The sequence below is a fragment of the Brassica napus genome, chromosome C8, assembly GCF_020379485.1.
Source record: "Brassica napus cultivar Da-Ae chromosome C8, Da-Ae, whole genome shotgun sequence".
Taxonomy (NCBI): domain Eukaryota; kingdom Viridiplantae; phylum Streptophyta; class Magnoliopsida; order Brassicales; family Brassicaceae; genus Brassica; species Brassica napus.
In genome coordinates, this window is record NC_063451.1 from 42629655 (window position 1) to 42644721 (window position 15067).

The window sequence follows — 15067 nt, forward strand, 5'->3', positions numbered from 1 at the left end:
AATAAAGAATGAAAAAGTAATATATATGCTAAAAAATCAAATTTAATGTTAAAATGACATTAAATTTAGTGTCATAGGAGTTATTTCAAGTGTGTGAGAAATTATGGTGCCACATGTCAAGAATTTAAAAATTACTGGTTAAATATTAAACTGAATTTTTGAGAAATTCAGTAGACTTTAAAAATAGTGATGTCCTCATGGGGTCTTAAATACCAACATACATATCGATTTTAAAATAGACAAAGGGGAAAAGAAACACCAAGTTTATTCGGATTCCACATGTGGCCAATTCGCTTGCCCAACTAATAAGATCTTGGTAGCTCTTTGCCAGCCAAGAAATATTTTAAAAGAATCAGTGCACTCTGCGGTTTGAACAATGGCACCTCGTGGCCCGCTCCTCTTACCGTCACAAAGGTAAGCCCCTCATATACTTCTGTTCTTCCTCCTACCTGTTTGCGCCATAAAACATCACTAGCTAGCTCTCTATTACTGGAAAAATGTGTATATATATATATATATATCTGTAATGAGGTCATGAATATACCTGGTTCCCGGAGTACCAAGGGTACCAACGAGTTTTTACTGGAAGATTAAGTTTGCTGATGGAAAACCGAGTCGCTGTCACTGGAATCACCGAGTCTGTATCACCGCTGCATCACCATGTGATTGAAAAATATATGGATTAATGACTAAAGGACTTATTAATTACCAGTGTGATCACATTCTTAAACACAGTGTACCTATATACCCATATCCTTAGACCAGCCTCCATGAGTTCTTTGTATATCGGCAACATCGAATTGTCAGACAGTCTCCAATTCCAGTTATTAAACACAGGGTCACTGCATTATTTGGGATGACCAAAAAATATGTTTTGACTTCTTTTTAAAAGAAAATTATGTTTGACTTAGTTCCAATAGAACTACAGTTGAATTTATGTATATTTTGATATATATTTTTTCTTTTCAGATTCGATTTTTTTTGGTTTTAACTTCTACGTAATTTTAACCAAAGTTAATCCGGTTCGATTTTAATTCTTGACCCTTGATTCATTGTCCTTGATTAGTAATGATATAGTTAAGATACCTGCAAGCTGTCCATTTATAAGGAATGGCTGTCTGGTTTGCATGCATAGCTCGCTGTACATCAGGGCGGTTATAGTATATATCAGCGTAGCTCTCGGTACAAGGGTCATACTCTGTAGTCTGTCTAGCTAGCACGGCTTTGCGCATTTGCTTCATTCGTACACACTTGGGTGTGTAGATGCTGTACTGATCGATTTCACCAAAGTCTGCCGCAGCATTGTAAATTGAAGAGTTGCACTCTTTGGTGAAACTGTCTGCCGTGAAATTGCAGTTTCTGAGGATGAGGTTGTAGTTTGTATCGGAGATCATCGCGTGAGACCACCAATATGTTATGGTCCCTAACTTGTCGTTGTTTTTGTCCATGTCTGGGTTTCCAACCTTGAAGAGGAGATCATTCATTTTATTATTATTATTAATTTATTCGAACTATACATTAATCATTTTATTATTACTATAATAGTTTTGCACTTTGACAAAATAAATAGATCTTAGCTTACCATGAATCCTTTGATATTGATGGTTGGTTTATTGAAGGCTTTGTTGTACTCATTGATCTTTTTGGCAAGCTGAGGAACATAATGCCCTGTAAAAATAGGCATTAAATTAAATAATTGAAGGGATTTCAAATAATCAAATTGAAATTATTATAAAAAAGAACTGTAATGATCCAATTTGTTTTCATTCATATGAATCAGCTTTAGAACTTGTATTTAGAACTATCTTGGTTTGTATTTGATTGAAAAAGATTAACTAGAAACCATTCAAACAATAATTTGAATGGTTGGAAGAGTGTCTATACGGCGACATACCAGCGTAGCTTTCACCAGCAATGTAAAAATCTCTATATTGATACTGAGGAAATCTTGACATCCACTTAATAAGAAATATCAGGTTTTCCTGAGCTGCAACATGCAATTGTTCAATCAATTTCGGTCAACAAATTATCAGTGCGAAGTTTTTTTACATCTATTAATGCTGGATTGTAACTAACAAATTTTCTAGCCTGTGCTGTCCCTAAATAATTAGAAAATACTTTAATGTAATTATACATGTGGATTTATATATATGTATATATATCATGTTTTTAAAGGATTAAGTGCTATTTGAAAAAAAAACTTTTTCAGAAAAACCAATGATTTAGTTTTGAATTTTTAATGTAATTTTTTTATATATGTATATATAAAGATACTGAGTTTCTTATAAGAAGACACTAGAAAGTATTTAAAAGACTATAAAATTTTTTAAGGAACACTTACATGGAAAATATAAAATGAATCATCTATTTATGATCATTTAGTTTACATATAAATTGATATTTTCTGTCCCTTAAAATGTAGTTTGATATGTTTGCTGATGTCTATACTAATTTGAAAGTTTTAAAAACGTTATGTAAAAATTTGCTTGTAGTCAATCATGTATATTCATTGAAAATCAATTTCTAACATCGGACAAATGGTCAATGAAAAAAGTGTTTGTTGTATGCACATACCAATTGAAAGAATTGTTTAGTCGCACTAAGTAGTGATTAATGTATGATGACAATCACAAATATATGCGAATAAAATATGTTATGTAGCTAGTCTCCCTTGATTCCATAACAATTTCCATACGGATCGATAAATTGGTTTACATAATTAATTAAATGAAAATTGAAACTTGATCTAAACCCAAATGAAAAACCTAGCCATACCCAATTGAAAATTATGTGATATATACTAAGTAAATAAAATGAATATGACCTGTACGTTCGTCTCCGAACTCTTTGAAATCGGAGCTTGTGTTAGTGTATGAAAATCCAACTCCAACGGGTGATTCCAGAAACAAAAGGTTTGCCTCTGTTATTACACATATTGGCATGTTACATATAGTGAATAGAAACATATATACATACAATTATTTTTCATAGTGGGAGTTGTATAACGAAAGCACACTTGATTAGTAAATATAAAGATAGAAACATATCGAAATGAACTAGTGAGTACGTACCTATGTTCCAAGAAAAACTGTTGAGATAGAGATTTGAACCTCTGTTGATCCGAAATGGTCCAATTTCCTCCGTAGCTCCATACGCAATAGACGAGCAGCCCGGTCCTGTAGATTTAGCTACCTATGTTTTAAGTTAATGAACATATACACAATGATTGCTACGTTTTTCTCATATTTACTTTTTGTCAATCACATGCATTATATAGATTTAAATGTGGGTCAACATCGACAAGACTAACATAAACTCTTATATAAATCCCTTACAAAGTTTCTTATATGTAAATCAAAGAAAATTAAAGGTCATACAACATAAATTAAAAGGTCACATTTTTCTTATACTCCTAATTAAAAAAAAATCGCGGTGAGCCTTTGATACATGCATGTTTCTGTCATTCTTACGAAATGTTAAAAGGAGAAAAGTAATTGAAAAGTTGATGTTCAAAGTGATAATAGGGTTAGAGATATATAGCTACATAGTTGTATATCCAATCTTATTTTTGCTTTCTCTTGTGGTCCTGAGACTGGATATGTATATGTAATTAGGATCTTCGATCTGATGACCCTACTTTCAACTTCTGCCGGCTTTTGTTTATATAATCATTAAACAAAATTTAAAATTTCAGTGATTAAAGAAATAAATTATGTTTCTTTCTTATATTTAAGCTTTCTTTACCCAAACTTTAATTTTGACATGTGACTTAATATATTTTCTAGATTTAGTAAGAAGTGTCGGTCCTCATAAAAATGAGGATAAAATCCATGTTCGTATACTCACTAGGGATTTACTTGTCTGTTCGGGTTGGCATATCATATACTAATTTTTTTGGAAATCTACGATTAGTTAAAAATAGTTTTAAAGTTTTCTGGTATTCCTGGTTTAAACTAATTGGCAGTAAGTGAAACACCATTATCTCGAATGAAGGTGTTGGAAAAAAAATTCACATCGAAAATTTCGATGGGACGTACATAATATAAATAGACTTTGAAATAATGCTATTTTCTAGCCATTTCGGTGTAATTGAGCATTTTCTTGAGCCAACATTAGCGGGATGTTAAGTTTTTTGGAACTCCAACTTAAAATCAACTTATCTTAAGTGAATCGGTCTAAGTTTCTTATATATTATTTAAGTTCTATTGAAATTCTTGACATGAAATCTTTTCTCCAATGTTTTAACATGGTATGAGAAACACTCGGTATTAAACCACTTTAAGAATGTTGTTCCCACAGTTATCCATGCATGCGCGTGAGAGAAGGTGTTAGTGAATGAATTAAAGTCTCGAAGAATCAATAAACTAATATACAAACGGTTAAACGGTTAGGAGTCTCTGATAAATCCGAATTTAATTGGGTTCTAGTATACTCCTTCCGTTGCTTAAAGATACATATTATAGACAAAAAATTTGTTTCAAAAAGATTCATTTTTTATATTTTCAATACATATTTTATTAACTAATTGCAAACTTCAAAAAACTTAATTGCACTAATTGATTTTTTATTGGCTTAAAATTATGGGAAAAATAAGCACAAAAAATATGCAAATTTAATGTGTTTTATTAAAATGTGTGAAAAACTAGAATATGAATCTTTTAGGAACAGAAAGAATATTATATATGTAGTTAACCGTTATTGACGTTTTGTCTAGTTGTCAGTGTCCTGACTAATGTCACACATAATCAGATAATCTCTGTTCGAGGGAAGGAGTGCCATTTTTTGGTTTGGTTTTCTAAAATTTGTTAACAATCCTTTTTCTCTCTCTCTTTTTTTTTTCCTTATAATTTCAGTGCTTTTGCTTGTGAATTTTAACCTAGACTTAATATATCTATTACCTAATATGTGATTTTGAACTTAAAATCTACAAAACAATGGATTTTTTTAGAATAACTGACTGAACAATGTCAAATCGTCTATCTCTCCGTTGTATGCTTTTCCGGCCATTAAATGGCTGCGGAGAGTGCATTTTTGAACAGGGGATAGAAGCTATATCAGAGAATATGCGTTGATTTTTTTTTTTTTTTTGTAACACGAATATGCGTTGATTAAATGTTAAACATATAAATACAAAGCAGTTCTGACCAAACCTACCTTGAAACTTCTACCTATAATAAGGCTGCTTGAAAACTATTACCCTTAGATCAAAGTAGTATTTTTAATAATAGGCCACTATTGTTCATATTTTCCCTTTATACTATATTTTGCTATTTAAAGGCTGTCTACAATTTGCTTTAGTTTTGTTTATGAGCTTGCCGCGAAAAAGATAGTGGATTAATGCTTTTATGTCGTTGTCATGCGCATGATCTGAATGAAGAGGATATGTTGACATAAGTGTGTGAGTATATTCCAATATTCCTTCAGGTCTAATTTAGTGAGAATTGTGGACTTCCGCTAAAAGATAATTGCATGTTTTCTTTTGTTTGTTTCATAACAAAAATTGCATGTTTCACTTATCAGAGTCATATTGGGTTGTTGATGTTGTTTTGGTGGACATGGATTTGCTTTAATCACAATTAAAAATTGTGATACGGCATAAAGTAGTTGCATTCTTATATATTTTACTTTAAGTTAATTTAATTAAGAATAGTCATGATCATGAGATTTGGCGCCTTCCGCTTTTAGTTGACGAAAGATTTAGGATTAACATTTTTGTGTTGAGAAGAATTACAATTGGCTAATTATAACAGAATACAAGCTATAACTATATGTATTGATATAGTGACAGATTCTATATATTTTAACAAAAAGTATCTACATAATTATTTTATTAACCTTTATATAATCGATTTCGTAGTGTAGTAGTTTTAAACTACTAGGATCGTAATCGTATCATCATCCCGATTCACAAGCAATCTGTGGATGATGCAAATTGTAGAGAAAACAAAACTCAGTTATTTTTATTTTGTTTGTTAAATAAATCAATTATTTTCTAGGAGCATACAAAAAAACAGTTATTTACACGATCTGCCTAATCTCAATTACGTACCGACAAGGATACAACTAAATAAAATTTTAAGAGCAAGCAACTATATGTGGCCAGTTAAGAATACAAAACTCCAACGCAAAAATAGTACCTTGTGGGTTAAAAATGTATTGTGTGTGTTTTAAAGTAACATATTGTGTGTGTTTCACCTAATTAACCCCCCCCCCCCCCCCCCCCCCTTTTTTTTTCCTATTGCAACCTTCGCTTGTATCGTTATTTATATATATTACATACATAAATAAGATTTGTCCATAACTATCTTTTTTTTTAAAAAAAAGTCCATAATTATCATATTATAGAGTCGCTAACTTTTTGGCTAAGTTTTTTAGTTATGCCGAAATTGAGTGTGTTTTTCTTTTATACTGGATCCGAACTTGAATACAATGGTACATTTGGAGGAGATATATTAAGATATATCACCAATATTTAAATATCTATGAATATAACAAATGAGTAGTTCGCATTAAAGTAATTATCACAGAGAAGATATAATGACACCAATATATGAAGATATATTAGAGATCCATGCATGTGTGTATATATGAATGGAGACTGGAGACATAAAAAGAATCTAACCTCCATTGAGCCAAAGAAGAAGTGGTTTCGTGTGAGGGGAAGAAGATGACTCAGTGAGCCAGTAAAAGAGTGACCGGCCGTGTGACTCGTTCACTGTCACATAACCCGAAAACTGTGAGAATCCTACTTTTGGTTGCCCTGGAAGTGCTTCGATCCTGTCCTCCTCTTGCTCTCTTGATGATGATGATGATGATGATACTGTTGTTGCTGCTGATGATAATGGTGATGATGAAAGCACTAGTAGAAAAAGGAACAAATGTGTTCTTGCCATTTCTCCTCCTATCCTTTTCTTCGGTGGTATTTCTTAGACCAATCGAATGGAATAAGACATGTTACCCCAACACATGGCATAAATATATATATACTAACATACACGTCCCCCCCACACACACATGTAAGTGTGTAATATATATATGTATGTATGTATGTGTCTGTATATATTTATGTATATACTTGTGTTATGTGTGGGAGAGACATAAGGAAAGATGGATGGGATTCGGAGGCTCTCATGCAATGTGTTTGCTGAATCATTCATCGCACAATGTGGGCCACTCTCTCCCTCTTTCGAGAAATAAATTTAGGTATAGTAGTGTAACATTTTAACCAGTTTAGAAGTTTTGTAATTTAATTCAGATATACCAAATTATATCATGCGTCGTCTTTAATTCAGTATAATTGTTTTAATCATATAATTCAGTAAGTTTGTGTTCAAAAAAAAAATTATAGGCTTGATCATTTAGAATTAAAATAAGGAAAATATATTTTGGATGTAAAAAGTATATTTCTTCAACAATGTGATATATAATAAGAAATAAAAAACTTAATGGCCATTGAGCTGATAATTTTAAATAATGAAAATATTAATAATATAACAGTAGTGGTTTTTATTTAATTAACAATTATTGTATTGTTGCGATTGGGTCATCCTCACTAATATTTACTAAAATAATATTTTGAATTATTCCCTTTAGCTCTTATTTCGGTAAACACTATTCTAGTGTTTTTATGTAAAATTTGTGGAATATTAAACATAGTCAAAAACTGGTTTTTACAAGACATCAAAAAACCACCAAAACAATTAGTCTAAGTCTTTAAATACTTGATGGTTGCCACATAACACAATGATCGATGATCGATATAGTATAATTCATAAGGTTTTATATATTATTTATAAAAGTTTATACGAATCTATTACACATACATAATAACCTTATACTTTATGTAAAATTTATAAATTATTTATGAAGGATAATAAATAACTTATAAAACATTATAAATGAGTGGGAATCCAAGAGAATTGCGAAGAAAGTTTGAGTTCTTTTTGTTAGATTGAAGTCTTCTTATTTCATCATAGTTTGTTTATTGTACACAAAACATTTAAAAAATGTAAGTCAGTGTAAATGTGTAGTCCTTTGATTGATTGTACAGATTATAGGAGATGGTCTCCACTCGAGCTCAAATCCGGTCTAGAGCACAAGTCACCATAATCATTTGTTAAGAATCCGGATTAAGGAAACATCTTTAATTTTATCTTCTTATCTCATGTACATGTATTAATCCTTGAGCATTACAATATTTTTTTTTAACCACGTATTATCATTAAGACGATTCTTAGAATCCTTAGGAAAATAAGTTGATCTATATATAAATATATATTATACATTTTTTTAACTAACTATCATATTGATTAGTAGTGTACAAAATAATATTCTCAATTATTTCCTTAAATAAAAGTTACAGAATTACCTAATATAGTTAACATATATATGACAATTAATGATTATCAATAATACATATTTGAAACAATTTTTGTATTCTTTTTTTTTAATTTTATATTATTAAAAGAAATTAAACAATAAAATTAAGCATATGATAAAAAATTAGATTGTTTTCTTATATGTTATATTTGGAATTTTTAGAAACGACTATAAATTACTACAAAAGGTAAAAGTCTCACATTAAAAAATTTGTGATCAATGGTTTAACTTTTTTGTTTGTTCTAGCAAAGATATAAATGATCATAAATCGTATGAAAAAGAAGTCTCATGTTATATATATATATATAATATATATTAATATCATTTAAATTAAATTATATACTATATAAAATATATAAATATGTTAATTTCAAATTTTGCATTGAAAACTTATTGATATCTTAATATTTTAATTTTGAAATTTGTATTGAAAAATCTCACATCAAAACTTTTGTGATTAACGGTTTAAATTTTTGTTACTGCAAATATACAAATGTTAATAAAATCATATGAGTAGGAAATTTCAATAATAAATATTATTATTAAAATATACTATATATATCTATGTCAATATCACGAAAGTTTAATTATATACCATATAAAGTAAATAAAATGATTATTTTGATTTATTTACCAAAAACATGATTGTAAATAAACAAAAGACATTGGTTTTGATTTATGTGCTTATTCTAATGTATATTTTTATGTATACAAATTATCTTTTACATACGTGGTTTCTAATATGTTATTCGATCCTGACAATCCCAGAAATACACTTCTTCAAATCAAAGTGATTATTAATATTGGAAGCACTATATATATATATATATATTATTCCATTCAGATTAAATAATTTAGTATTGTTTTTTATTCCTAAAAAGCTTTTAATGAAATATCATGACAAGTTTTCAATCATCTCCTTTTGATTTTGTTCGAAGAATGAGAGATTTGTTCATTTGTCTAATGTTTGTTTCTCCCTAATATTCTATCTAGCTATTATAATTATAAGAATGAGAGATTTGAACTATCTATTATAAGTTTTCTGGTTTATCATTTGATAAATCAAACAATTATTAGTTTATACATAATTTACATATACTAGAATGGTAAATTATTATATATATTTTTATTGGTATACTCTTAAATAACTAAATCTCAAAGCGTAAGTTAATAAAATAAGTAATTTGTTTTGTTTTTTAGAATTTTATGATTTTTAGACCGAACTGGTGAATATATACTCGACAGACATATGTATTTCGAGTCTGTACTTATATTTTATAACAACTTGATATATTAGATTTGAACACTAACATGCGAATAGAGTTTGCCGGCGATGTTTTTTTCAAAATTTTGATTCTTTGATATGTATCTGAAGTGGAACTAATATTTAGAGATGTTAATCTTTTTAAACTGACACTTATGTAGTTTCCGAATTCACAAAAGAAGTTAACAAGAAGAAACCAAACTTATATCAGTGAAACAAAAACGAAAAAGAAAACACAGTTTTTTAGAGGTAGAAAATGAAATCACTTATGGAGAGTCAATAGTAAACAAATCGGGAGCAGAAAACCTAATTTTTTTTCCTCATTTTACAATCGATGTTGCATGTCTAGTTTTGGTGATTTGTGTCAGTCGCAAAACTTAATTTCTTTTCGTACATATGAAGTCTTAGCTTCAAGCATTCCTGTCATTAAAGTACCCCAAACAAAAAAAGAAGGATGGTAAAATGATACATTTAAGATCTACCAACATTTGTATTTGTCATTTTACAATCGTATTGTTGAAAAATGTTAAATTTATTTAATGAACAAATATTAATATAAAAAAATTTACTCCGCGCATGCGCGCAAGTTATGATCTAGTTAATGTTTATAAGTAAATATTGCGTGATGAATCTTGGGTTCAATGTTTGTGTATAGTCATCCGATGAGCATGAAGTTGACTATAACTCATCGATTGTAGTCGGTAGAGCTTGATGATGGTTGAAGAATGGTGCCCTCGATGAAGCCCAATAGCTGTTTGGCTCGAAGATTGTTACGAGCTAGTTTTGCCCATAGTTCGTAATTTTCAACGTTCAAAAAGATTGGTGTTAGAATATGGTGATGATAATCTGATGGATGTAAGTACGTAGTATGGTGATGAGGAGATCTCATCTTTTCTTGATGCAGAAGCTTGAGTTTCGGTGGAGGTGACCATATATATAAGAGATGAAACGAAAGTTTAATGATGTTCAGATATTTTTGTGTTTGGCACTGATACATGCTAAAATTAAAATTGATATGAACACTTGCTTTGATTGAATGAAGAGATATAATATTTATAGTACAAGAGACTTGATCGTAAACCTATTAGAAAAAGAAGCTTGGTCCCAAAGCTGTTGGAGAAGCTTGAACCTAACGTTATCCTAATCTTAATCATATCAAGTCTGGAACTATTTCTGCAGTTGGAACTTGAAGGTAAACCGCGTATTAGTCATTGATATTAGTTGTTGAGGTGGCCGAGTATTTCGTAGACCATCAAAAAGTCATGATTTAGCTAATCCCTTGATATTATCGATAACAAATGTTACTAATACACTACAAGAAAACAGCGGCATAATGAGGGAAAAAATCGTCGGTATGTCGTCGGAATAACGCTATTCCGACGACATACCGACGAAAAAAGTCCTCGAAAATAACTCCTCGGAAATTCATCTTTCCTCGGAAATCCCTCGAAAATTTCCGACGGAATTCCGAGGAAACCCTATTTCCTCGAAATTTCTGTTTCCTCGAAATTTCTGAGGACCACAAGTTCGTCGAAAATTCCCCGGAATATTCCGAGGAAGATGTCGTCGGAATATTCCGAGGGATAAACTTCCTCGGAATATTTCCAAAATTAAAAAAAAAAAATTATAAATTTATTTTTTTAAATTGAAATTCGAAAATATAAAATTAAAATTGAAATAGAAAACATATTTAAAATACAAAAAATAATAAAATAGTTTTTATAAATAAAAAAAATGTTTTATAAATACAAAATTAGTTTTAATAAATATGAAATCATCTTTTTATAAATACAAAATAGTTTTTATAAATACAAAAAATAATAAAATAGTGTTTATAAATAAAAAAATGTTTTATGAATACAAAATTAGTTTTATAAATATAAATATTTTTATAGATATGAAATCATCTTTTTATAAATACAAAATAGTTTTTATAAATACAAAAAAATAATAAAATAGTGTTTATAAATCAAAAAAAAATATTTTATAAATACAAAATTAATTTCAAAATATGAAATCATCTTTTATAAATCCAAAAAACGAATTTATATAGAAAGAACGGTTTGTATATTTAAAAATAGTTTTTATAAATACAAAAATAAAAAAAATAGTGTTTATAAATCAAAAAAATGTTTTATAAATACAAAATTAGTTTTAATAAATATAAATATTTTTATAAATATGAAATCATCTTTCATAAATCCAAAAATCGAATTTATATACAAAAAACGTTTTGTAAAATCGAATTTATATAGAAAAAACGTTTTGTAAATACAAAAATAATGAACAATTTATAAAAAAAGTTCTAAATCAATTCAACACAACCAAATTACAATTCTAAACCTATTACACAATAAATCACAATCCTACCCAATCACCCTAACAAAAATCTATCAAAAACCTTCTAAAATCATCAAATCTACTTAAAAACCTAACAAATAGGACTTAAGAGAGTGGGATAGGGTCCTTACATGATTTGTAAGAGAATGGAAAGGATTCGCCGGAGAGATCATCGCGAGAGAAGGTGGAGAACGCCAGAAGGAGAGAGAGATCGCCGGAGAGGAAGAAGACAGAAATGGGGAAGAAGATGCGTTTCGAGTTTATAAAACCTTGGGTCCGACGGATATTTTCCGTCGGAATTCCCTCAGTATTTTCAATTTTAATTTTCGCGAAATATTTGGCGGCTTGTTTGCCCGGTTAAATGAAAATATTCCGAGGAAATTCCGACGGCCACTTAAATATCCGTCGGAATTTCCTCGGAATATTTTCATTAATTCGAAGAAAAAGAATATCCTGTGCATGTATTTTTATTAATTTATATTGTTCCTCGGAATTTCCTCAGAATATTCCGAGGAAATACCGAGGAACTAGTGTTTGGGGTTTCAAAACATCAATTTTTTTTGCCTTATTTCATTTCTTATACAATTGTAATGCATACCATTGAGGATTCTTTGTATAGATGAGCATAAACCATGAAATAACAAATTTCAAAACGAATTGTAAGTATTCCCTTTACCGTTCATTAAAGTGTATAAGTGTTTTTCTTATGTTGTGGGATTTCGTTCATACAATCGGAAAAGTGTTTATTATAGGGTAAGGAACAAATTTTTGACTTTATAATGAACGTAAGACACTTAATAAGGGTTATATAGGTGTCATTCAAACCGCAAAACGTTGTTTTCGGTTTAAAAACCCTATTTCCTCGGAATATTCCGAGGAAACTCTTTTCTTCCTCGGAATTCCGTCGAAATATTCCGAGGAAATTCCGAGGAACTAGTGTTTGGGGTTTCAAAATCTCGAATGTTTTTTTATAAACGGATCGATCGATGGATTTATGTCCAAAAACGTATCGATCGATCACTAAGATGGACCAAAGCGTAACAATGTGATCGATCAATGGGTATATGTCCAAAAACGCATCGATCGATCACTAGTTCGTCGGAATTTCCTCGGAATTTTGTAAAATCCCTATAATATTTCCTCGGAATTCATCGGTTTTTTTCGAGGAACACATTTTTCCTCGGAATTTCCTCGGAATATTCCGACGGATTGATATTTCCTCGGAATTCCGTCGGTATATTCCGAGGAAATTCCGAGGATTTCATTTTCCGTCGGAATGTCCGTCAGAATACCTCTGTTTTCTTGTAGTGATAGTTACGTCATGAAAAATATTTTACAAATTATTTGACTTAGTATATTTCTAGGTCAACTGTATATATGTCAACAAATTATCCTGTATTAGAAACTGATATATTTTGGTTGAAAAATGTATGATTTGATTCCAAAAAGGTACAATTTATTGGAGACTTTTTTTAAAAAGTCCACCGTTTTATTTGCTTTCATATTAAGGGAGATATATTTGTAAAATGATATATGTAGAAGAAGGAAATAAATCCAATACAGATTGAACTTTATAATTACTTTGCTAACTGGGAAGATTTCACTAGTTACAGGCAAGACCAGATTTGACACCGAATCTTGCCGAGACCATATATCTCTTTATAAAAGAGAAACCCATCTAGCACCAAAACATAACAAGGAAGAACAATGGCGTCTTTGATTCCCATTTTGTCTCTAGTATTTCTCTTATTTGCAGCATTCTACCATCTTGGTGAGGCCAGAAACTTCACTGTGGGAGGATCAGTTCCCGGATGGAAGGTTCCAGATCCAGCCAACAACACTCTCAAAAATTGGGCAGAGGGCCGTCGATTCATAGTCGGAGACACTCTCGGTACAGATCTCATTCTTTGTTCAAGTTCTATTTATCTTACGTAACGAATTTAGTCTTGGATTAAGGGTCTATTATAACCACCAAAACATTGTGATTTCCTACAAACAAATTATTTCATGTTATATATTTTGATTGAGGGTGCATACCATAATTTCATGATGATATAGGAGATTTAATATGTTGATTTCATGTTTTCTACTCATGTTAAAATATTGAGTTCTTGTTTAAGTTATGTTAAAATACATACATATATATATATCATGATCTGAATTTGCATCATCAGTTTTCATAAAGAAAAGTAAAATGTATAACTACATAGTCGAGACCAGTTTTGTTTTTGCTCAGTCTCCGTATATCGTTTAGGTATATACGGAACAACCGATTTGGTTTACATAGATTTCATTGAGTTTTTATGTCTGTAAAAAGAAAACATATTAATTAACCATGAACACAAATACAATTTTGTAATAACATTATATTTGCATGTGACAGTGTTTCACTACGATAACAAGACGAACGATTCGGTGTTAGAAGTGACAGAAGAAAACTACAAAAACTGCATCACAGAAAAACCAGTGAATGAATACAAAGGGGAACCCGCCATGGTGACACTTAGTGTCTCAGGTCCACACTACTTCATCAGTGGAGCTCCCGGTAATTGCCAGAAAGATGAGAAGTTGATCGTTGCGGTTCAGTCAACTCAACACCCTCCCATTCCCAAGCCCAACGCTCCTACAGTACCAACTCCTTCAAAATCACCTACTACCGTGACAGCTCCTGCACCAGCTCCGAGCACTGCCGTTGGGTTGGTTGCAGGAAGTGGCATCTTCTGGGCCATTGTCGCTATCATTGGCTTCGCTTGGGCTTAAGCCTCTCTTTAAAAAATGATTATGCAGCCAAATCTATATGTTTTAGAGAATAATGTTGAATTTTGTCATCTTTGACATTTACTAATATTTAATTTGCAATATTTCTTGTTCTTGTCAACAATTTTTTTTTTATACAGATACTGTACTTATCAGTTTTTTTCTTAGCAATGTTTAATCAATTTTGGTACCTAAAAATATCTTCATTTAACAAAATTATCCTCGTAAATACCACTACCAGCCACATTACTAGTATTACTTTAGATTTCGATTGTATCAAATAGTATTAACTCAAAGGGTTAGAGAAATGGTTAAAAACTATAGACA

At 30.4% G+C, this 15067-nt stretch overlaps 2 protein-coding genes across 3 annotated transcripts; one reads left to right on the top strand and one right to left on the bottom strand.

Moving 5' to 3' along the window:
- Positions 1 to 121: 121 nt before the first annotated feature.
- Positions 122 to 6996, bottom strand: LOC106414274 (serine carboxypeptidase-like 22). 2 transcript variants are annotated; one of them, XM_013854956.3, is made up of 9 exons: positions 6623 to 6994; positions 3072 to 3176; positions 2825 to 2920; positions 1895 to 1987; positions 1583 to 1668; positions 1087 to 1463; positions 741 to 842; positions 545 to 650; positions 122 to 449 (listed from the first exon to the last, which is right to left on the bottom strand). In XM_013854956.3, exons 1-9 carry the CDS (start codon positions 6891 to 6893, stop codon positions 303 to 305), a joined length of 1383 nt encoding a protein of 460 aa, XP_013710410.1. In that variant the 5' UTR covers positions 6894 to 6994; the 3' UTR covers positions 122 to 302. The 2 variants fall into 2 exon arrangements, with proteins under 2 accessions (XP_013710410.1, XP_022564234.1); XM_022708513.2 differs by lacking the exon at positions 1895 to 1987 and having other exon boundaries at positions 6623 to 6996.
- Positions 6997 to 13634: 6638 nt separating this feature from the next.
- Positions 13635 to 14861, top strand: LOC106414604 (early nodulin-like protein 3). The gene is made up of 2 exons (XM_013855228.3): positions 13635 to 13874; positions 14367 to 14861. Exons 1-2 carry the CDS (start codon positions 13691 to 13693, stop codon positions 14741 to 14743), a joined length of 561 nt encoding a protein of 186 aa, XP_013710682.1. The 5' UTR covers positions 13635 to 13690; the 3' UTR covers positions 14744 to 14861.
- The last annotated feature ends 206 nt before the right edge of the window (positions 14862 to 15067 follow it).